Here is a 23,853-nt window from a genome sequence, read left to right on the forward strand (position 1 = left end):
AAAAATGAAACAATAACTAAAAACATACCAAAAAACACTTTTAAAGTAACCTACAATCAAGTAAATCAGTGTCAGGCTGATTGGAGGTGGTCAGAGACAGGAAGCTTCAGAGTTTCCTGTAATAAACTGTAAAATAAATCACCGGTGCTGCAGCTGAAAGCAGATTTCCCCAGTGCAGTAAAAGCTCTGAAGGCTGATCAGTCACTGACCGAATCTGATAAGCTGCATTATTCACACTGAGCATTTCGGCGATGTATGACGGCAAACGGTCAGTAAGAGCTTTATAGATAAATATCAAGTTCTATTATTAGCATAACAATTTGAGTGAAGGTAGAATCCTAGAAATATTAACATGAATTTCAGAATTTGGTGGTGTGTCCCTTTTCTGGTTTAATGACCGCATGCTCTCGAGCTGCACAGGTTTGTGTAAACGTGTCTGATCAGCAGACTCTGACCTGTTAATAGTGACCTGTAAACAGTGCAGAATGTTGAATATTTCTTACAAATTTTACTTTATTAACATTCATTCAGCTTTTTTTTGTTTTCTCAGACCTCTGCTCTCTCTAACTCACGGCACTCCTAGTTAGCAGTTAGCATCATGTTCTAGTGTTCCGTTCCACCTTAAATGGCACCGCCAGCACCTGCAGCGTCAGGCCTGTGCAGAGCTCCGCTCCTAACGCTCCACGCGATGTGTCTGTGAGAAAGAAACCCCCCTTACCGCCCAGGTTGGTGGGCTTGTCGATGAGCGAGGCTACGACAAGCAGCGCGTTGGTGAGTTTGCCCAGACGTGCCGCTCTCTGCTGAGCCATCAGCTGCGGCTCCTGCTCCTGCACACTCAGCCTCCAGGGGGCGATCTTCTTCTGCACGTCTGCCCAGCGCTCCTCCTGCTCCAGCTCAGCTACAGGGCGCACACACACCCACACACCCACACACACACACACATATACACACACACACACACACACACACACACACACACACACACACACACACACATACAAATAACAAAAATGTACTGCTTTTAAACTGGAAAGAAGTCTTTGCAATAGAAAACAGTAAGGCTGTGTCCCAATTCAGAGGCTGCATTTGAAGGCCGAATGTGTCACAGTGGCACGACTAGACTGTCCCATTTCAAAGGCTCCTTCATATGCAGCCGAGAAATGTGTCCTTCTTTTCCATGGCAACCAAGGATGTAAGTATTGGGTTTAAACTGAGTCGAATAGCGAACGATGGTGATGTTAAAAAGACCCAATCTCATCAGTCTGAGCATCTCCAGCTCTAATAAATACAACACTGAAATCAAAGTTTCTGGCTCTGTTTACAGAACATTAAAAGAACTGCACAGACCGCGTCCTTCAAAGGACGCAGCTCCTGAATTGGGACGCAGCTTATATGTGACCTTTTCTGTAAAAGCGTGATGTGGCTTTGTTCGATGCCCTGTATTTGAAATAAAGGGGCCACCGAAATGTAAATAAAGCATAGTTTGCCCTGATGTGACCAGGTGTGAACAGGGTCACGGTGTCCTAAATCTGACCTGCTGTGTGAACAATGCCGGTGTCATTTCTCTGAAAGTGGAGAACCCTACTGACTGTGACCACATGTGATGTCCTGGTGGTGCTCTCTGCTGCCCCCTGCTGGTGTTACCTCTGTCCTGCTGGACCCAGTCTCCAGGCTGCAGCTCTCTCAGCTCCCTGCCTGGGTTCCTCAAGGGGAAAGAGGAGTGAAAGTCCACCAGCTTCTCAAACTTCCACACTGGAACCCACTCATCATCCGCCAGCTCTGACAGGCTGGGGAACGTGTGGAATATGGTCTTGGAAAGAAGAAGGGACTGTTTTAATCATGGGTTATAATGTTTGGTTAAGAAGCCTCTGGTATGAGAGATGAATGTATGTGTGTGTGTGTGTGTGTGTGTGTGTCTGTGTGTGTGTGTGTGTGTGTGTGTGTGTGTGTGTGTGTGAGAGAGAATTAAGGCTGTTAAAGCCTTAGTCGTAAAATTAGTAGCACAATTACTAACAATCATTGTTTTAAACAGCTTTCATAGTTTAGTCAGTGACACATAAACATAGTCATTCACTGTAGAGAAAACCTACCAGCTCAGATTTCTGTACAGTGGTGCTGAGGGGAACCAGATGCTGTGATGAACAATAAAGCCACAGTACAAATACAGACATTTTATTTACTGTCCAGAACCACCAGTGAACCTACACGAGTCTTCTGAGTTTATATGGAATGTTGATGATGGAAAATAGTTGAAAATCTGAAATAAGAAGTTTTCTTTGGGGACTATTTTGCCTCACAGCGCCCTGCATGTATCCCTCCACCATGAATGGAGTTTAAGTTCTCTAAACTATCATAAAACAGTGTCTCAGTCATCAGGCAGTGAATTCATAACCATTTCATGTAGTAACTTTCTGTGAGGGAGCTTTTAGAGGTGGACATCTGGTTCCTATCACCACCACTGTGAACAGTTCTGACTCTGTAAGTTTATCTAGAACAGAGCGTTTCACACCAAACCACTCTGAACCACTTTGATTACATCTTAACCATGTAATCATGCAGGAATTTTGAAAACATGGTGGCATTTTCCTGGTTTGTCCCTTCAAACAATGCGTAGAAGTTCAGGCTAAAGGCCAGCCACTCGTACGCTGTAATAACAGAACCTGTGACTGTATGAACACCAGCACCTTCGGCAGACCACACTGTGCTCTTATGGATAAATCAATGAGTAGCAAACTAACAAAAGCAGAGCAGAGTGGACGCCGCAGTTCTCCTCGAGTTCTCGAGTTCTCCTCAAGAGCCTCCACTATAACAAGAACCCACTGGCGAAGCTGTAAGAGCGAGAGTGACAACGAAAGGCTACAATCGTGGAGGAGCTGCAGCCGCCGAATATACATTTGATATACAGTCGTACGCAAAACTTTGGACACTTTTGAACACAAGTGGAAGTAAGTAAACACATCTTCTACATGAAACACACTGAAAAAAACAACAAAATATAACATGGCCTAATTATGCACACGACAAATCTGCTGTTTATTTTGCCCCAGTATGTTGGAGGGTCCACATCTTGCACTTTTCCCATATCTTATTTTTCCTCAAGTGGGTTTATATACCAAAATAATAAATACTTATTGAAATAAATAAATAATTCATTTTTACACGATCATGTTCCAACCTCTCTTTATCCTTTAGAATTAAACAGGGTGTTTCTGTTACTGTGTCTTTAAGACTGGTCTATGTAAATGAGCTCTGCTCTGATTGGCTGCCCTGCCTTGTGCTTCATTCCAAAATCAGCCTGAGCTGAAACACTCCTTACAACTTCAGCCTGAGTGGGCGGAGCTAAACCGCTATAGGCTGACATGCGAAAATGAGCTGGTTTTCATTACATCACAAAAAACTAAAATTTTAAAACAGGCTGTTTTTTTTTTTTAAACAGACCAGGGAGTGAACAGGAACTTTAACCATGTTTACAAACGACTTTCATTAAAAAAGCAAGATCAGTTTTCTGCGGTGCGGCCCTTCACATTCAAACGCAGTAAATAAACAGTAAGTGTGTCTTACAGTGTGCAGTAGTGAGTCTCTGTAGAGGATGTTTAACTTATTTACACTTAGAAAATAAACATCATCATCATTTGACCAGGGGCGCCCAAACTTTTGCATACGATATATATGTATATAATATGCATAACGTCACTGGTTGGAACACACAGCCTCCGTTGGTCTGACTGGATGTTGGTGAAATCACACGAAATCAAGGGCCTCGTTCTCCAACCGTCCTAAGAAGAAATTTCTTCTTACGCAGTTTTCTAGAAGACTCTGACTCTCCACTGTTCTCTTAGGTGGGATTAGTTCTTAGGTAAGAACAGAATCTACACACTCAAGAGCACAAAGGAGAGAACAGTTCTGCGCTTTAAGAGCACGTCATGAATCTGAGTGTGAAAACGTGAATGAGGGCGAAAGAGAGGAGACGGAGAGTGAGACAGCCTCACCTCGGCACTGTAATCTCTAAGAGGATGGAAGGCGCTGAAGAAGAAGTGCTCCTGGATTCTGGTCCAGTTCTTCATGGCGTTGCTGCAGATATTGAAACACAGACATACAGACGCATCACTTCATGAGTTAAAGGTAATGAGACAGATTCTCAATCATCTGCTTTAATAAACTGAGGACACGAGTCCATGTTGACTTGTTGAGAACACAACACAGCTAAACCTTACAGGGGAAGTCCACAATTTTTTCAAAATTCCCCCATTATTAAGTGGTTGAGATGTAAACAGAGTGGTTCAGAGTGGTTCTCTTTCAAGAGAAACTTACTGAGTCCACCTCTAAAAGCTCCCTCACAGAAAGTTACTACATGACTGATTGACATCTCAACAATTGAGCTATGCAGAAATTCAGAAGAATCGGTGGACTTCCCCTTTAAAGAGCTCATAGTGGATGGTGGATTGACCGTTCTCTTCAGTTCCTCTCACCCTGTGTTCTGCATGGCCTCAGCTTGACACAGGCAGGCCTGGACGACAGCCGCCAGCCCTCCCAGAGCAGCTGGACCCCCCTGTTGATGTTCAGCCAGGGCCTGCAGCCCCTCCATCTCCCACACCCTCTTCAGAGCCAGCAGGGCGTAGAGCCGCACACTGAAGTTATGACTGAAGCACCACAGCAGGATCACCTCCACAGCCCTCCGCCACTGCGCCGCCTGGAACACACACACAGCACGGCTTATCACAGCCTGTAAAGGGGAACTCCACCCAATTTTAAAAATGGCTCCATAGTTCAGTCATTGAGATGTTAACAGTGATTCAGAGTGGTTTGGTTTGAAATGGTTCAGATGTCTTTACAGTGGTGGTGATAGGAACCAGGGGTCGCCATGACTACAACACAGATATAGACATTTTATTTACTGTCCAGAACCACCAGTGAACCTACACGAGTCTTCTGAGTTTATATGGAATGTTGATGATGGAAAATAGTGGAAAATCTGAAATAATACGTTTTCTTTGGGGACTATTTTGCCTCACAGCGCCCTGCACGTATCCCTCCACCATGAATGGACTATCATAAAACAGTGTCTCAGTCATCAGGCAGTGAATTCATAACCATTTCATGTAGGAACTTTCTGTGAGGAGCTTTTAGAGGTGGACGTCTGGTTCCTATCGTCACCACTTTGAACAATTCTGACTCGGTAAGTTTATCTAGAACAGAGAACCACTCTGAACCACTCAACATCTCAACCAGTTAATCATGCACAAATTTTGAAAAAATTATGGAGGTCCCTTTAAACTCAGCAAATAAACATTAACTGTACATTAAAATGTTGAGAAAAATGCCACTGAATTTTACATATGACTGAAAACGGTGATGAACTGCTCCACTCAGCAAACCCCTCTGATTTTTCCCTGTTTGTGATCTCTTCTGTTCTTCATCTGCGATTCTTATATTTCACATTTACAAACAGCCGTTCGGTACGAGTTTGATTTATGACAACTGGATAACAAGGAGTCATTACGCTGCCTAAAAAAGGACCTTTCACTGGGCGTCAGAGGAGCTTCATGAACACGGACACACACAATCTTTAAGGTAGTTAAACAGACACAAACACAAAGAGGCCTGCAAGTCTCTGAGGACTGAGAAGCGCTGATGTGAGCAGTTTCAGTAACCCGTTCTCCTCAATCCGAGTCAATAACAGTCCCTGGTGAAGAGACGGAGGCAGCTGGACTCTCACTGCAGACGTGCTGTCCACTAGATCAGGAGCATGATCAACTTAAGTAATTAGAGAGGCTTTTAAATCGTACTGTTTATTTATTCTATACAAAGCCTAGAGCTGCTTTTCCACTGTACGGTACCGGCTCAGCTCAGCTCCACTCGTCTTTTTGGATCCCCATCAGGCAAACCTGGTACCTGGTACTGCTTTTATCACCTCCGTTGGGATTCCAAGCGAGCTGAGCTGATACCAAAAGGTGATGGGAAAACACTGCAGGCTGCTGATTGGTCGGAGAGAATCACTATATCTATATCTGCAGTGGGAAATGATGTAGCTGGTACCAAAAGCGAGTCAAGTCAAGCCGAGTTGTACCATGTGGTGGAAAAGCGCCCTGACTGCACCGCTCAGAGGAATATGCACAAAATCTGATGATTTTCCCAGAACGTGGAGCAAATCAGCAGCCGGTCACTATTGATTATCTTAGCAACTGAGTGTAACTTCATTAAAAACATATAGAAACGATACGTGATTAAAAACGTAGACGTCTATCAGACTTTGCTTCTCTTGGTGATGAAATTTTAAGTGAGAAGAGTACAGGGAGGAAACATCATACATCATATATTTTCTCTTTTTTTTCACCCCTTCCCCCTCCAATGTATTTATATAATAACCAAACATATACAAACAAATGCAGGCTTATGTGATCATAAGGAATTAACAGTCCTCAAACCCCTATACACCCTTTCATCAGGACAATTTTGAGGAAAGAGTCAGCCCAGTGAGAGTAGGATACTAATTTTAAGTAGGTAACTTAAGGTTAGAGATAAACTGACAACATCGGGACACTCCCAATGCATATGCATAAACAATCCCAAGGCGTTCAGTGGACATTAGTCATGGTTGTGATGTGGGGATGTGATGATTTTCATAGAGGGACTCAGAGAGTGAGAATTAATCATGATCAGGATTTTTAGATGTACTATACAAATTCTTCCGCCCCGTGCTCCAACAGATCTCTTCATCATCTACAGGAGACAGATCCCCACGCCACGTAACTTCTACTGGTAGTGGTCTACAAGGTTCAGAAATAAATCTGTAAAGCTTAGAGACTGTCCCTCTTGTAGGTCCTACTGAAGCTAATCATTTATAAAGAGGGTGTGCCGAACTACTCGATTTCACTGCTGTCCAAAAAAACACCATTTTTGTCGATTTTTATTTTTCGATATCGTGTCCACACGGCAGCTGTCTGTCACACTGTGAGAAACATTCGTAAGGGGCGGACCAACACACGCTCTCAGAAAAACACGTCTTTACATTAACTTCCATTCCGAGTTGCCTTCTCCTGTAAATGTACTGATTTGTTTCCGGACTGTGAGAAACGTACATTTTAACCACCGATTTCTGTTTCTGTGTTTAAGGTCAGTTGAGGACAGTGCTAACAGACACACGAGGAGCAGCATGTACTACGGACAGAGGATGAAGGTAGAATATCAGGACACTGTCATACCTTATCGTCCAGTTGAGGGAGAAGGACGTCCAGGTGGACTAAGACGGACAGGAATGTGCAGATGCTCGTCTTCGTCTTCTCCTGATCCTGCCGAGCCACAGAAAACAGGCATTTAACTGTTAACTGTTCAGAGCTGTGTTTCTGGTCAAGTTCTGCTGAGTTTCTGAGCTCAGAATGAGCTAAAATTGTCACTGAAACAGTCACTACTGACACAGACACTACTGACACAGACACTACTGACACAGACACTACTGACACATCTTGTACAGTTTGGTAGAGTTATGATTGTTTAGGAATGTTAAGTTTTCTTTGGGGACTATTTTGCCAAAATCTTCTCAAAACTATCATAAAACAGTGTCTCAGTCATCAGGCTGTGAATTCATAACTGTCTGTGAGGGAGCTTTTAGAGGTGGACGTCTGGTTCCTATCACCACCACTGTGAACGGTTCTGACTCGGTAAGTTTATCTAGAACAGAGTGTTTCACACCAAACCACTCTGAATGACTCTGTCTATAACTTAAAAACTTCAGTATGCAGAATTTTGGGCACAGGCCTACCGGTGTGGATTTTGCATTGATCTGTTGATGCCTGGGAAGAGGACGCTCACCGTACTGAAGCAGTCCCACAGGTGCTGAATGTGGGAGGGGTTCTGGTGGAGAATCAGGATCAGAGCCCACTCAATCAGGTACTTGACGGATGCCTGATTGCCGCAGAAGCCGGCCTCACACACCGGAACCAGCACACACCGCACCACAAACTCCTGTGAAGACGGGACAGAGTCACACACTACTGAGGAGCAGCGTGAGAGCGAGTGAAGTGGGTTTGTGTGGGTGTTTGTGTTCCTCACCGGCCTCAGTCTCGGCAGCAGCAGCAGTAACGTCTGCCACACCCTGTTCTTCACACGGTGATGCATGGAGTTGCTATAGTAACGCACTTTTGACTTTGATATCTCCTCATCCTGAACACACACAGAGAGAAAAGGGGAGAGGATACGGTTGAGCTTTCATTTCCACAAATTAAACAAATAAAATAAGAGAAATATGTACAAAAACACTCACAAACCTTTCTCAGTAAGCGCTGCACCAGCTCCTCCATCAGGCTCCGCTGCAGGCCACTGGAGGGTTCTAGACGACTTAAGAAGGCCAGAACGCACAAGCGTGGAAACTGGTCATCTCTGTTCTCACTGAGGGGGAAGAGGCAGAACCAACAGGGGACGATAATTAGCATTTTGACTATCTTTGAATCAAATTCATAAATTGTCATCCTGCCAATAAGAAGCTTATTTTGTGGGTTAAACTGAAAGCAGTGTTGTTACTGAGTGAGGAGAATATAATCAGGCTAAGATACGGTGAGCGTGCGCCGCTGTAAAGCCTGAAATAATCATTTCAACGTCAGAGGCGTCGTTTTTCACACCACGTTGTACGTCTTCAAGTATTAACGTCACACACAAGGCAGCCATTTTTCGTTAACAGAAAATCACCAAAGCTCCTATAAAATTCACAAAAATACATTAAACCACCCAAAACCCTCAGATGAGGCAAAGGTTGAAGTTTTGGTCCGAATTTTAAGATCTTACGATTTTAAGATGAATTTTAAGATCTATGTTTGGTGCAATGACAACACTGAAGAACACCAAACCTACTGTGAAGCATGGTGGTGGGAGTATCATGTTTCATATCATGTTTTCGAGTCAACCAGGGAATGGGTTCAAAAAAGGAATATCATCTGGGAATGGCCCAGTCAGAGCCCAGACCTGATTCCCTCAGACAAACTGTGAAATGACCTCCATTCGGCTGTGCACAAGAGATCAGCTGGCAAAACAAAGGAGCTTAAACTCTTCGCAAGGAAAAGTGGGATAAAATCACAGGTCTAAAGACTCATTTATTAAGACTTACTGCCTTTATCAATAGTAACTGCAGAAGGTGCTGCAAAAAAGCATTAGTTGTGAGGGTGTGTACACAAGCAGGGTGCTGTATTTAATTTTTAATCATCATAATAATGTAATTTCTGATCAATTGTGATTGTTAGTCACAATTAAGAAAGAAATTGTTTGACATGATTTTCTTTATTTCTCAATTTCTATTTTTTGCGACCCAAAACACCTAAAATTTAAACAAGACTGTCTAGACTTTTTATATCTGTGTATCACTGCTTTCAAGGGCAGGGCAATATGACCATGTATGTATGTCATAATAGTGATAAATTATATCACAATTTAATACAATAAGCTTTTCTGAACATATTGTGTTTATCGTCAGTGCTTGTAGACACTGACCAACTTCATGTTTCATTATAAAGAGAGCAAAATTAGTCCTGTTTAACTGGATTTAGTGCCAAATATTAAATAAAAATCATCAAATTTTGATAGTATTTTTTAAAACTGTAGCACTTCTGTTTTTTTTCTCTGTTCCGATTGATCAGATGTCTGACTCTGAATAAAAAAATATTGTGACGTATCATTTATCGCGAACGTTTCTTGAAGTATCACAATATTATATTTTTGCCATATCGCCCAGCTCTAAGTGAAATCCTGCTGTAATTCAGTGTTTATTTCGCAGAGTCATAGTTTCTTTAAGGTTCTGACCTGCTGATCACTGTATTGGCTGCACAGTCCTCGCCAAGCTGCTCCACATAGGTCTGAACCTCCTGAATGAGCCTGCAAGAAGGAGAAGAAACTGCTGAGTAACGCAGCAAATACACCTTGTGATGCTGCCATACAGGTGCCGACTGTAGCTCATCTGTCTCTGCATATTTATCAGCTCCCTCGACCCTGTCCATCAATAACGACGACCAGTAAGACCAGCTCTGACCACACCAGCTCTGGACCGGGGTTTTTCATTTTGTTTTTTGATTTTAGTTCAGTTTCAGTTAGTCTTAAAAGATACATCAAGACGGAAAACTGGAAGCGTGAGCTCCTCGGATGCGTCAGCCTCGGATGTGATTCCTGCTGTCGCTGTGCTGCTGCTGAAAGAGATGGATGAGGATCAAAACTATAACACCTACTTTACTCACAGCTGTACAGAAGAGCTTTTCTGATGGGGAACTAAACCTCCACCGCAGCGCTGCTCGATCAGAGATCACTGATGTAGCATAGCGAGCTAATGCACTTCATTTAACATCAGATTTAATGATGTTCACGCTAGGACAGTACGGTCTCTCTACAGTCTCTCTACAGTCTTTTCTAATGAAAAGTGGTGGTATCTGTGGGAGGTACCTCTGATCTCTTCTGAAGACCGACCCGTACACACACGCCTCGGTCAGGACGTCTAAGTGGTTAATAGCGCTTTGAATGCCGGCGTCTGTATGTTTATTAGGGTCAGAGGGCAGCCAGGTCTGACAGCAGTGCTGGATCAGCACATTCATCACACCGGACTTCGCCTGGGACAGCTCCACCAGCTCACAGGCAACCTGCCAAAAACAAAAAAACAAAGCAGAAGTAATTTCATACAAACATTTACACATTGACATCTGCTCTGAATACAATATCTGGACAAATCAAATCAAATCAAATCAGATTTATTGTCACATCACAAGAGTACAGGGACACAGGTGAGTGAAAAACTTGAGTGCGAGTTCCACAAATTATGCAAATTATGCATCGACAAAGACATCACTACTGTAGCTGTTCACCACAGCATATTAAATTAGATAATCAATATTCAAAATTAGAGGGGGTTTGCATCCAAATAGAGTGAATTAAAACAGCCACCTCACATTTTCCAGATTCGAAAGTAATCAGAACTAACATAAACATAAACATTAACGAAAGGGTCTTTTTTTACTACTTGGTTGCAAATCCTTTGCACTTGATCACTGCCTGAAGTCTGGAACCCCCAGACATCACCAGATGCTGGGTGATGCTCCGCCAGGCCTTCTGCATTCAAAATCACCAACATGCTATGTCCAGCAATGTCCAAATATTTATGGACCTGATTTTCTACATACATACATGCATGGGCGACATTTGGGAGGGAGGGGGTGGCATTCGGCCCTGCTGAAAGGTTTGTCTACTCACTTTAATTATGGAATACTGACATCAGTCAAAACTCTCTACTATGAATAGAGATTGATAGGCAGCGTACTATCAAAAGCACTGCAGTCAGAGCCGGTTTATGAGGAGCCTGGCCACTTCCTGTTTCCCCCTGTTATATCAAGAACAGGACTGCTAAACAGCAGAGGGCGCCCACGAGCGAGTCCTCAGTGAATGGAGGTGAATGGAGCTACACAGTCAGTGCATTTGATGATGACCATCTTGCACTTCACTGAGGTGGGACATCATTTATACTTTGATATGGATTATTTGCTAAAAATAGGTTTCATACTTACTATATAGTTGACTGAGATGGCTTCCCTCCCAACATAAATATCAAATGTCACCCATGCATATATATATTTATAAACGGCCCAAAATTACTTAGAACAAAGTCTGTTTCTATTGATTTACATTAAAAGTAAAGCAAGTTTTTTCCTTCTCCTGTAAAGTTACTATTGTGGAGATATGAGGTTTTGTTCAGACATCACAGAGATATATACACGCATATATATATACATACACACACATATGTGGGTCATTCTCCATTTGTAGTGGGAAACCATGTCACAAAGGTTTCAGGGCTTAAAAAGATGCTTAAAATATCAGGCACAGCTCCAAAAGTCAGTTTGTACATTTACACAGTTGAACTAAGACTAAATAACACTTTTTCCTTATGATTTCTCTGATTTTTCTTTTTTTATCCTGTTTCATAGTCGCCCTGCATCTGTAAAACAGCTCCTCACAAAACCAATTTTCAAACCATTTTTAACATAAAACAATATTTTTAAGAGGTTTAACTTAGAAATTTGTATAAAACAGATTCATGTTTACTCTTTATATCATTAACGTTATGCTACATTTAAAAAGTATGTATTTTATTTAAATAATTCATCTGTCACAGAGGTTTTGGTCTCTGCTGTTATCAGAACTCTTGTATTACATTTTAACACAGTATTTTCAGCTCTATTAAACTGCCTCTTTGGGTTGAGGCTCATCAGAGAGGAAGCAGCTCAAGGCATGGGAAGGCGAGTTACACTCGCTCACTATATTTCATTAATTTATTAATAATTTTGTTTATCAGGCAGCTCAGAACTTCTATGTGCTTTATTGGCTGGGTAATTAAATTTTTGTGAAAATAATGCTGTATATCATTTTTATTACTAATTTTAAATACATCCAAGGTCACCTGATGGACAACGAGTCAGCCAATTTACAGAATCCTCAGTTTTAACCAGAATGTCACTGGAGTCACCGTCACTGATGTTACTCCATATTCATACAACACCAGTGACAGTAACATTTGACTGAATTAAGCTCTCCTTTCTGCATATATGATAATAGATGTTAATTGACATATTAAAATTGTTCAGTTTTGAGGTTAAAGAAATAGATTTTTTTAAAATGTATCCACCTGAATTCCCACTCCAGAAGGAGAATGACCCATATTTGTGTGTATATATATATATATATATATATATATATCTGTAAACGTATCTAAACAGAAGTGTTGAGGCCCCTCAGACTGTGACTGTGCCCCTCGTTCACTCTCAGCAGTGCCGGGTGTTCGGTGTATATCCATTCAGTAACCTGCAGCCGTTCTGTTGTCCGGCTGATTATCTGAGCTCACTTGTCTGATGCAGGAGGTGAGTTCAGGGCTCTGAGCGTCGGTCAGCTCCAGGACGCTGCGATGGAAGGCCAGGCGCACGAAAGCCTCCAGCGCCAGCCAGAAGTCATGAGCGTTCGTGCTCAAGGCCTGAACCAGCTTCCAGGACACACGCACCGCCTCCACACAAAGCGCCTCATCGTAGAGCACCACCTAGTGGACGAGACAGAAATGACCAGCTTTCATTACTAAAATGGACACAGCATTTAATGAGTTAAAGTCAAGAGAATTTTTAAAAAATACTACACAAAAAGTCAGCTCGGCATGAAATCCAGTGATCTACTACTCAATAACATTATTGAGCGTAACATTACACCAGCCTTATTTAGACAACGCTGTGTGCTCAGCTGTGCTGCTCTGTATGCTACAGTACACGAAGCAGGCTGAGGTGATAAATGTGTTTACTAGTGCTGCAGCGATACTGATACTGTATCAGTATCAGCGCCGATACTGGCACTTAAACGCAGTATTAGCATCAGTGATCAGTGATATTAGCATCACTCAGCAACACGTCGGCGTGTGGAACGACAAGCAGCAGTAGAAACGCTCATAGCCGAATCTGTCGCGGCAGTTTTGGGAGTGAAGAACTCGCTAACGGAGCCGCTGACCTGAACGGCTGAGCTGCTTCCTTCAGTGACCACTGAAAATACTGAAAGTCACTGACACTGACAGCGTGAATGACGGTGATAATTACCAAACTGACGCTCAGAGACGCAGCGCGAGTGAACAAGACGCACGTCTGAGACAAACGGCTCGAGAAATTCAGACATTAAACAACATTCAGCTCCGTTTTTGATCCAGAGAAGCTGCTGTGTGCTGATGTGTAAACACCACAGTATCTGTACACTGTTCAGCTCTGTCTTTAACTGCTTTACACAATAAAGATGTTCTACATTTACTTAAGTTTTTAAACATGATTCTTATTCCTAATTATATAACAGTAAATACTAAATATACACAGTAAATAGACAAAATATGTTTTCTTAAGGGTCTAATAAATATAATATAACAAGTAAATGCCATCCAGCCAAGCCGAGTGTGTTTTATTTGTGATGCAGAACAGATTTTACCAAAATAAAATGTTTTAAAATTGTAAGTTTTAGGGGAGTTAGGTTAGACAGAGTTACTATCTGTATCGGTATTCGGTATCAACCGATACTAAAAGATCAGGTATGTGGGGTTTCAGAAGGGAAGAAGTGGTATCGGGAGTGACTGACGGTGCAGACGATCTGACAGTGCGCCTTCTGCATAATTAAATCATTGCAATGTGAACAGAGTGGCTCAGAGTGGTTGTCTGTTCTAGATAAACTTACAGAGTCAGAATTGTTCACAGTGGTGGTGATAGGAACCAGACGTCCACCTCTAAAAGCTCCCTCACTGAAAGTTACTACATGAAATGGTTATGAATTCGCTGCCTGATGTCTGAGACACTGTTTTATGATAGTTTAGAGAACTTAAACTCCATTCATGGTGGAGGGATACATGCAGGGCGCTGTGAGGCAAAATAGTCCCCAAAGAAAACGTATTATTTCAGATTTTCCACTATTTTCCGTCATCAACATTCCATATAGACTCAGAAGACTCGTGTAGGTTCACTGGTGGTTCTGGATAGTAAATAAAATGTCTATATTTGTGTTGTAGTCATGGCGACCCCTGGTTCCTATCACCACCACTGTAAAGACATCTGAACCATTTCACACCAAACCACTCTGAATTACTCTGATTACATCTGACTGACTGATCTAGACTCAGACAGAGTGTGGGGTGGTAAGCTGAGTCTGACCTGTGGTAAAGTTGAAGACATGAAGTCCAGCACAGGCAGCACCAGATCACTGGGCAGCAGCGAAACAGCCTCCAGAGCAGCCTGGAAGGCCACCGTGGCACTGGTGGCCTCAGGGGGGCCGACAGGGACGGCAACCTTCTGGAGAAAGCTCAGACACGTCCACTGGTCTCGGATGAAGCGGGCAGCCACTCTGCCCCAATCCTTCAGCACCGGACTGTCATCTGGACGACTGTCGGAGCTCAAACTGGAAAAGAGCAGCCAAAAACGCTGATGTAGCTCACAGTGAATGTCAGAGAGGGAGCTAACTGTTTATGAAACTTTAGCTTGGAATATTAATATTTTTATCTTCTGCTTTAGCCTCATTAATATGTGATCACTGCTGGGTAAACTGTGTTTAAAGAAAAGTGAAAAGCGAGTCCAGTAAACGAGGCGGAAACAAACATGCAGGTACTTAAACACTGATTTAAGTATTGATCGATCCTGGGGCTGAACGATTAGGGGAAAAATATGGGATTCGATCTTTCTGACCAATATTGCAATTTAAGTGTGACTGTTTTCTACACATTCAGCACAATGGTCACTTTCAAAAAACATCAAAACTGAATTTTGGCCTTTAGTGTCCCCTTCGTGTTTGTGAGGTGTGTAAAATCTCTTCAGGGAAATGAAGTCAGTCAAAACCCATCACTGTGAAGTGAGTTTAAGTTCAGCTGCAGTAAGTTTAAGTTTCAGCTGCAGTGCTAAAATGTAGATGTATAGCTTAAAATGAATCTTTTATTAACCAAAGACAAATATTCAATACTTAAAATGTGTTATAAAAGTGGCCACCAGGCCGTTTTAGTACCCAGGAAGACCTGCACATACAGTTTTACTGACAGAAATATTTATTATATAGTAATAAGTGTTATATAGTGTCATTAAAGGATTAATTAATGAATTAATTCATAATAAAAAGGATAGGCCCTAAAACCTGATTGGCTGAGCCGCGCTCAAAGTTGATGTAAAACACACAATATACGCTCACTGACCACCTCACAGCCACTGAACTGTGTATTACTGCACCATGAAAAATCACATGGAGCACAGCGTGTACTGATGAAGTAAGAACCCGGTTCTGTTTAAACTGAGGGGCTGACAGCTTATGTTCTTAACTGGAACCAGGCTGGTCAGCTAGCTAACAGGCTAAAATAGCCAACAGCCTGAACAGCTCCATCATTAATATCACAGGCTTGAATTAAAGCACTGACTGTGTGATTCACTGTAAAACTGCAGTATAAAAATCTAAAGAACGTCACCTGAATGTTTTACACGCCTCAAATGCTCGTGTTTCAGTCAGAAGTGGCGTCAAACCCAGGCTGAATCCCAAACGGCTCTATACTCCCTAAATAGTGTTCCAGCTATAAAGATTAGAAATTCTAGCCTCTACAGCCAAACAGTGCATCATGTATCGAGTGTGGATGTGTCTGAGTCCCAAATGACTGTTTATTAGCTGTATTTTGCTCTGTTGGGCTGCAGGATCCAGTATTTAAACTCCTGTAGTGCACTATGTAGGGAGCAGGGAGCCGTTTGAGATTCAGCCCCAGCGTGAGAAGAGGAGCTGCTGGATTGGTGCTGAATAAGACTCAAGGTGGTGATTTGGTGACCAAAAAGTACTTATAAAGCGAAGGTTTCTGCATTAAACAGTGCTGTGCTATGGTATCTTCATTACTGTAACAATTTAAAATATTTTCTAAAGCACTGTGTGTTTTATTATGTTTCATGTTGGCCGCTGTTCTATAAAGTAATGAGCCTCTTGAGGCTGGACACTACAGTGATTTTATCAGAGGAAAGGAGGCTTTACTCTGCTTCGCGCTGTGCCTAGGAACACCCTTCCCCTGAAATCACCAGCACACGTGAGGCTCTCACAGATTACTGCTTTCATAACACTTGGTTGCTCATCTGATCAGACCTTCCAGAGACGTCCTGTGTTGAGGGCTTCAGTAAGGGCTGGTTAAAGCACTGGAGTGAGGATGAGGAGGATGAAGACGTGCAGAAGAAGTCAGCGAGCGAGCAGAGGGTCCTCACGGCATCAGACTGGGGGTCGAACAAACCCTGCTGAGCAAGTTCACACAGCAAAGCTAGCGTAGCCATGCTCACTGCTCTCTGCACCTGCCCAGCAACAGAGGGAGTCTGAAAAACAGAGCAGAAGGACGTGAACGTCCAATTCAGAGAGTCAGGACGAGGCCGGAAACTCGCTCAGACTCAAAATCACAGACAGACGGGACGGAGGGGGCGACTTCACCAGATGTTTATTTCTGTGATGTGATAAGTCAGGAAAAACGACAAACAACACCACATTTAATAAACACTACAACAGGGGAGGAGCTAACACAACAAAAGCACAGAGGAAAACAAGGACACCAAGACTAAAACAGAGAAAGACAAAGACAGAACGAGACAGGACGTTACAAATATTTATCAGAAAGGTGATAAATTACATCACAATATGCTTTTCTGAGCTTGTTTGATTAATACAGCGTAATTAGTCCTGTTTAACAGGATCTGATGTAGCACAGTGTGTGAAATGTTACAGTAATCTCATAATACAGATCGTTGGATTAGTAGTGGGCGATATGGGAAAAATATCAGTATTATTAAGATCACTGATGCTTTCCCTATATATAACACGGTACAGTGTATTTACGTAGATTTTTTTACGGTGCGTTATCTGCATTAATGTGCACACCGGTATAACGGCAATAATAATAATAATAATAATAATAATAATAATAGTAGCAATAATTAAAAAACTAACACCTTAAGAAGAATTTTAGCCAGTATCCAGGATGAACCCCTATATCATCCACTACTATGCTGGTTTTTACAGTATCTGTTAAATGTGGCGCTACTTTGTCTGTTCCAGTTTACCTCAAGTATCGTGACTTTACGTTTTTGCCATATAGCCCAGATCTATTTCATATACTATGCTACATTAAATCCTATCAAACAGGACTAATTAGGCTCGGCTTGTAATCAAACCTGCAGTCAGCGAGTGATTAAGTACTGACGATGTCCACAACGTGCTCAGAGAACCTGTGACGTAGTTAATCGCGACACTGATAACATCACTCTGCCCAGCCAAGTAAACATAACCATGCTGACCACCTGCTGACCACACAGTACATTACGGTACCTGCTCAGGAGGCCCACTGAGGATCCTCATGCAGTTCACAGCGAGTCTGGACACAAAGTTCTTCTGCAGGTTTGAGAGATAGCTGGGAACAGCGCTGTAGGTCCTGACCAGCTCCCGCAGGACAGACAGATACAGGCCGGCTCTGTCCACATCACACAGCTGCAACAACAACACAGTCACGCTTACAACACACACTCAGCAGAAGAAATGCAGAAGCGCTTCAAGTGTTCGTCCAAACTTAAAGGAACCGGATCATGAACAAGGTTTGAGTTCAGGTGAGACTGAGATCTCACAAACTGTCTCTTTGCTTCATTCTTCCGTCTTTTATTGCTTTCATTCTTAAATTATTATTCATAACGCATTATGTCCAACATCTCATAAACAGTTCTACATTCAGGGTAAAAAACAGGGTGAGAACCTGCTTTCTATGCATCTTTTTCCTCTTTTTTTCCTTTATTTATTTTTTTAATCTGATGTTTATAAGACCGGAAATTTTTTGGTCCAGATTTAGTGACGTAAAGGTAAGTAAACCTCCCACCATTTTTAGTGGTCCATATGTTAAAAGAAGCACGTTAATTTTAATGGATACATGTCCTTTCCCGGGCGGCACGGTGGCGCAGTGGGTAGCGCTGTCACCTCACAGCAAGAATGGCCTGGGTTCGATTCCCGGCTGGGTGACCAGGGTCATTTCTGTGTGGAGTTTGCATGTTCTCCCCGTGTCTGCGTGGGTTTCCTCCGGGTACTCCGGTTTCCTCCCACAGTCCAAAAACATGCAGTCAGGCCAATTGGACGTGCTAAATTGCCCCTAGGTGTGAGTGTGTGTGTGGATGTATATGTCTGTTTGTCTGCCCTGCGATGGACTGGCGACCTGTCCAGGGTGTATCCTGCCTTCCGCCCGATGACAGCTGGGATAGGCTCCAGCACCCCACCGCGACCCAGAAGGATAAGCGGTTTAGATGATGGATGGATGGATGGATGGATGTCCTTTCCCATAAACATTTAAAGTTAAAAAAAAGCTGCACTGTGTAAGATTTGGGGATTTAGAGACCTCTCTGGTGGAGATGTGTAACTGCACCTTCCCTGAGTGGATGAATCTGCTGATTGAAAGAGAATCAGAGAGAACTCGGTCTAAACTTGGTGAAGGAGCGTCTCTGAGGATGAGAGTGAATTATCCACTATTATCATCACATCTTCATCAGTTTGATGTTGATTCTGAGATCATTTGAGGCCGAAACATCGAGCCGGACCTTCTTTTAGAGTCTGTGAGTGATGTTAATATGTAAAGACATACGACGTGTAAGTGAAAAACTCGACGCCTCTGAGTTTAAATGATTATTTCAGGCTTTACAGGGCGACTCAGAGCAGCTCACCATAGTTTAGCCTGTTTATATTCTCCTCACTCAGGAATGACACTTTTTCAGCTTTAACAAAAAACTTGCACAGTGCAGCTTTAATCTGTCGCGCTGGGGTCACTCATACTGCTGGCAGTGACGTCCACCAGACCAGCAGGAGAACTTTAGCCTGTGTAGCCTAAACATGATCCTGGCTGAAAAGATGCAGTAAAGCCACAACACAAATATAGACATTTTATTTACTATCCAGAACCACCAGTGAACCTACACGAGTCTTCTGAGTTTATATGGAATGTTGATGATGGAAAATAGTGGAAAATCTGAAATAAGAAGTTTTCTTTGGGGACTATTTTGCCTCACAGCACCCTGCATGTATCCCTCCACCATGAATGGAGTTTAAGTTCTCTAAACTATCATAAAACAGCGTCTCAGTCATCAGGCAGTGAATTCATAACCATTTCATGTAGTAACTCTGTGAGGGAGCTTTTAGAGGTGGACGTCTGGTTCCTATCACCACCACTGTGAACAATTCTGACTCAGTAAGTTTCTCTAGAACAGAGAACCACTCTGAACCGCTCTGTTTACATCGTAACCATTTTTTTCAGACATTTAGAAAAATGTAATTCCTCTCTGAGCTTAGATAGCTGATCTTTTTTTGTTTACTGATGATCATAAGACAGATTATTTATATCCACTCAGTCCACAGACGGTCAGATTTAGACTACATTCATGCTTGGATTCAAAACCTGGAGCTGTGTGTCGTCTCAGAGTCGAGCAGAATGTTCTCGATCTGTATTGGGGTTCCTGTAAAGTGCCCACCTCCTGCAGTTCACCACTCAGCCTCCTCAGTATGAACTCGTGAACTGGCTCCACCGCCCCCAGCAGCAGCCTCGTCAGCGCTGCGGCCACCATGTCCTCTACAACATCAGAGAGAGAGCTTTAAAAACCACACGCGCCTTAATCTCCACCATCCACAGCCACAGCACGCACCGTTCTCCTTCTCCGCCCCCGAGCGACTGCCGAGCAGCTGCAGCAGCCGCAGCGTGAGCTGCAGGCTCTTATCGGTCTTGCGCAGCGGCAGGTAGACGCTGGTGCTGAGCCGACGCAGGACGTCCAGCAGCGGGCAGAGGAGCTGTTCCAGTCGGTCATCGTCAGGCTTGCGCTCCTCTCTCCTGCTCCACTCCACATCCACAGAGAGGAGGAGAGCGCGAGCCAGCAGCTCGGCCTCGCCGGGGTCCGGAACGCCGTCTGTCTGATCTGTTAGAGCGAAAGGAAGACAAAGTCCACACCATTGATTTAGGTGCTATTACTGTAGGGTCACTTCAGGGTGGTCTAACTCGGTCAGGGCCCCTTGGTGACCCCGTTTCGTGGGCTGATGTAAATATCATGCGCAGGCATTAGATAAACAGAGCACCATATAAGGGACAGAATATCCTAACCATGTATTTACAGCAATTCATATTACCGATCATTAAAATCCACTTTCAAAACCAAACACGTCCACAACAGATGCCCACAGCCAATCATCCAACAGCGTTCAGTGCCCATGGTGGCCCCCTGAGGTCGGGGGTCAACGATTTGCATGTGGATACTGTTTTCAGTACTGTGCAAAAGTCTTAGACACCTAAGCACATTACTTAAAACCATGTACGCTGTCGGTACTGAATGAATAGATGCAAACAAACATAAACACAGCGAAAAGTGTGGTGGAGGGGCCACCCAGGCGCTCGCTCAGTCTCGTCATCTCAGGGCTTGACTACTGCAACTCGCTCTTGGCTGGTCTTCCTATGCGGGACATCCTTCAAGAGACGTGGAAGACAAGCATGAAGACTTTTCTCTGTCCTGGAGTCCAGGTGGTGGAACGAACTCCCACTGGCTGTCCGTACAGCAGAGTCTCTCGGGGTCTTCAAACGCAGACTGAAGACCGTCTCTTTATACAGCACTGAAACGAGCACTGAGTTAAGTACTTATTGAAATGTACTGCACTGCGCTGTGTTTAACTCTGTTCCTTCTTCTCTCTGTATCAATATGGACTCTTGTTTCTAGCAGTATCTGAGCTCAGGACCGTCTCTCTCTCTAACCTATTTATAATTAGCAAAGATACTTTCTCTAGACAGACAAAGCACTTTTTGTAAGTCGCTCTGGATAAGAACGTCTGCTAAATGCTGTAAATGTAAAAAAACAAAATAAAAAATAAGTAAATGATGACTTGTAAGCTAGTTTGACAAACAAAGTTTGGTACATGGATTTATTAAAATCCATCACCAGAACCTGATTTAACACAAAACAGTACTAATTAGATAAACAAGGTATTGGTTTATTGGTGATGATGAATATAAATAATACTGTTCTGTGACGAGGAGAGGACAGGAAATGGTTAAAAAACGGACTTATTATTGTATTAATATTATTTTTTCATTCTAATTTTAGTTTTTCTAAAATTAGATAAACACACGCTGCCTATTTTTCAGTGCTTTTTTCAGGTGTCAAACATTTTCACAGCACTGTATCCAGAACACATTCACTGCATGCAGCACTCAGAAGCTACACATGAACAGTTACTGACTGTAAATGGAAGTCAATCCGCTCTATACTGTGTCCTGATGAGCAACGAGACTAACCTGTGCTCTAGTCCGAGTGCTGCTGAGATCAATACTCCGTATTTCAATACGGCAGTGCAATACTTATTACACTACATGTTAACGTGTTTAAGAACGTGGTTTATGCAGACAATCAGATAAGACGTATCTGCTGCCCAAACTGTAAAAGATATTTTAAAAGATAAAGATGTTTGTAAGATATAAACTCCCTTCAGCTGTGACACGATGCTCCCCAGCTAATGGGAAAACTGTGTTCAAGGGATTTTTTAATAATTATAAATCCTGTAAGGCCACATTCAGACCGCCAGCCCCAAACGGATTCCTCTCATTTCCAGATTTTATCCAGACTGATTTTTGACAACTAAAAAAAAAAAAAAACATCACATCCAATTTGGAGGGGGTCTGAAATGTCACTCCAGTCAGATTTTTACAGGTGTGAATCAGATTTCAGAGCGTCTTTTTCGTCGCTCAGAACACGACAAACAGCGACAATGTCAAATCCAGAGTGATGCAGTTCTGGGATTCAAGAAGAGCTCCAAAGATTCAAGATGATGAAGAGAGTTCTGGAGAGTTTGGAGGGGAGATGATGCTCCTCCATCTCTCCTGCATCCCCGTTCGAAATCTGCGTCACCAGCAGAGCTACGTAGTTACCTCTGACGTTACCACGGCAACACATGCAGATAGACTGGTGATGTCTGCACACACAAATCTGATCTGATCGCAGATAACAGAGCGGACAGTCAACTCAAAAGACCTAATTTGAGAGACAAATCTGATTTACCTGCAGTCTGAACACAGCAAATGTCACAAGTGCACATTTTTAAATGCATACATTCATAAACAGCCACCGTATCCAGACTGTGCATGTCCACCACACCTCTAGTTGGCGCTGTGAACTGCTGCAACTCTGAAAACAAAACTTCACTGGTATGAAATGCGAGTCACTGCTGTGAGATAAAGCCAGAGCCGGTTTATGAGGAGCCTGGCTGCTTCCTATTCCCCCCGTTATATCAAAAACAGGACTACTAAACAGCAGAGGGCGCCCGCGAGCGAGTCCTCAATGAATGGGAGTGAATGGAGCTCCACGGCTAAAAAATGGAAAGTTAAAATAGTTTCTAATCAGAACTTTCCTTTAGTTTTAGAAAGTAGAAGGATGGATTTCACTAAATAAACATAGAAGTCTCACCTGTATGTTTCCTTTTTCTACAGTAAACGGGTTTTGGGCAGCAGAAGGCGGGCATTACTGCTACTGAGTGCTGATTGGTTGGCGAGCGGAGCAGCTCATTGGTTGTTCGCGCTCACTGACGTCATGAATGTACATGAGGCGCCGTTTTAATCTCCTATAACTCGAGTTTAAAAGCTCTTAAATATAACAGCGGTGTTAAAGTGTTTTAAGCTGTTCTATGTTCTGGAAATGAATGCATTCTTTTACATTAAAAATGTTTAAGTGTTTATAAACTATGATTTTACTAAAATACTCCATATCAACCCATTCATTTTGGACTCGCCCGGGAGCGCCCTCTAGCGTTTGAGAAACCCGGAAGACACTGCAGAGCGGGAATTCTCCTCTCTACAAGTTCTCTGATACAGCGTCTTCAGTCACCTGAGCAGGCCGGCACCGTGAGGAAGGCCTTCAGCCGGCTGGAGCTGTGAGCCGAGATCCTCTCCGGGGTGCTGGTGGTAGAAGTTTCAGCAGGACGAAATCTGCCCTCGTTAGCCAGCAACCAATCACAGACCTGCAGAACAGCAGAGGAGTGAGTCTGGACAGGACGCACACACTGACACACACCACTGTTTTTCAGTGTTACTCTGATCGGCCTCTAACAGTCATTGGTCATCACTGGATAATCTGAACTCCTCTGTCCAATCACAGCCTGGTTTCCTTTTCTCTACATTCAATGTTTTAATTAACATAATAAATTCATTGTTATATTAGTTGTAAAATCTGTTCATTTTGCTCGTGTTATTGTTCTGCCATGCAGTGGGGACAAGAGGAGGAGGGGTTCCCCTGCTGAGTCTTGGTTCCTCTCGAGGGTTCTTCCTGTAGACGT

The 23,853-nt window shown here is 43.0% G+C and overlaps 1 protein-coding gene across 1 annotated transcript in view; it reads right to left on the bottom strand.

Annotated features, from left to right (window-relative positions):
* tarbp1 (TAR (HIV-1) RNA binding protein 1) overlaps positions 1-23,853 on the bottom strand; it is a 46,060-nt gene that overhangs the window by 11,191 nt on the left and 11,016 nt on the right. Inside the window, exons 11-27 of the mRNA XM_036583334.1 lie at positions 23,406-23,538; positions 20,193-20,459; positions 20,022-20,119; positions 17,851-18,009; positions 16,627-16,847; positions 14,682-14,925; positions 12,863-13,051; positions 10,417-10,610; positions 9,787-9,858; positions 8,265-8,385; positions 8,050-8,160; positions 7,810-7,962; positions 7,203-7,289; positions 4,470-4,690; positions 3,990-4,071; positions 1,645-1,810; positions 719-898 (exon numbers count right to left, since the gene is read on the bottom strand). Of these exons, the coding sequence (XP_036439227.1) occupies positions 719-898; positions 1,645-1,810; positions 3,990-4,071; positions 4,470-4,690; positions 7,203-7,289; positions 7,810-7,962; positions 8,050-8,160; positions 8,265-8,385; positions 9,787-9,858; positions 10,417-10,610; positions 12,863-13,051; positions 14,682-14,925; positions 16,627-16,847; positions 17,851-18,009; positions 20,022-20,119; positions 20,193-20,459; positions 23,406-23,538 (2,698 nt within the window). The remainder of the gene's footprint in view (positions 1-718; positions 899-1,644; positions 1,811-3,989; positions 4,072-4,469; positions 4,691-7,202; positions 7,290-7,809; positions 7,963-8,049; positions 8,161-8,264; positions 8,386-9,786; positions 9,859-10,416; positions 10,611-12,862; positions 13,052-14,681; positions 14,926-16,626; positions 16,848-17,850; positions 18,010-20,021; positions 20,120-20,192; positions 20,460-23,405; positions 23,539-23,853) is intronic.

This window comes from Colossoma macropomum, unplaced genomic scaffold, assembly GCF_904425465.1.
Source record: "Colossoma macropomum unplaced genomic scaffold, Colossoma_macropomum, whole genome shotgun sequence".
Lineage (NCBI taxonomy): Eukaryota > Metazoa > Chordata > Actinopteri > Characiformes > Serrasalmidae > Colossoma > Colossoma macropomum.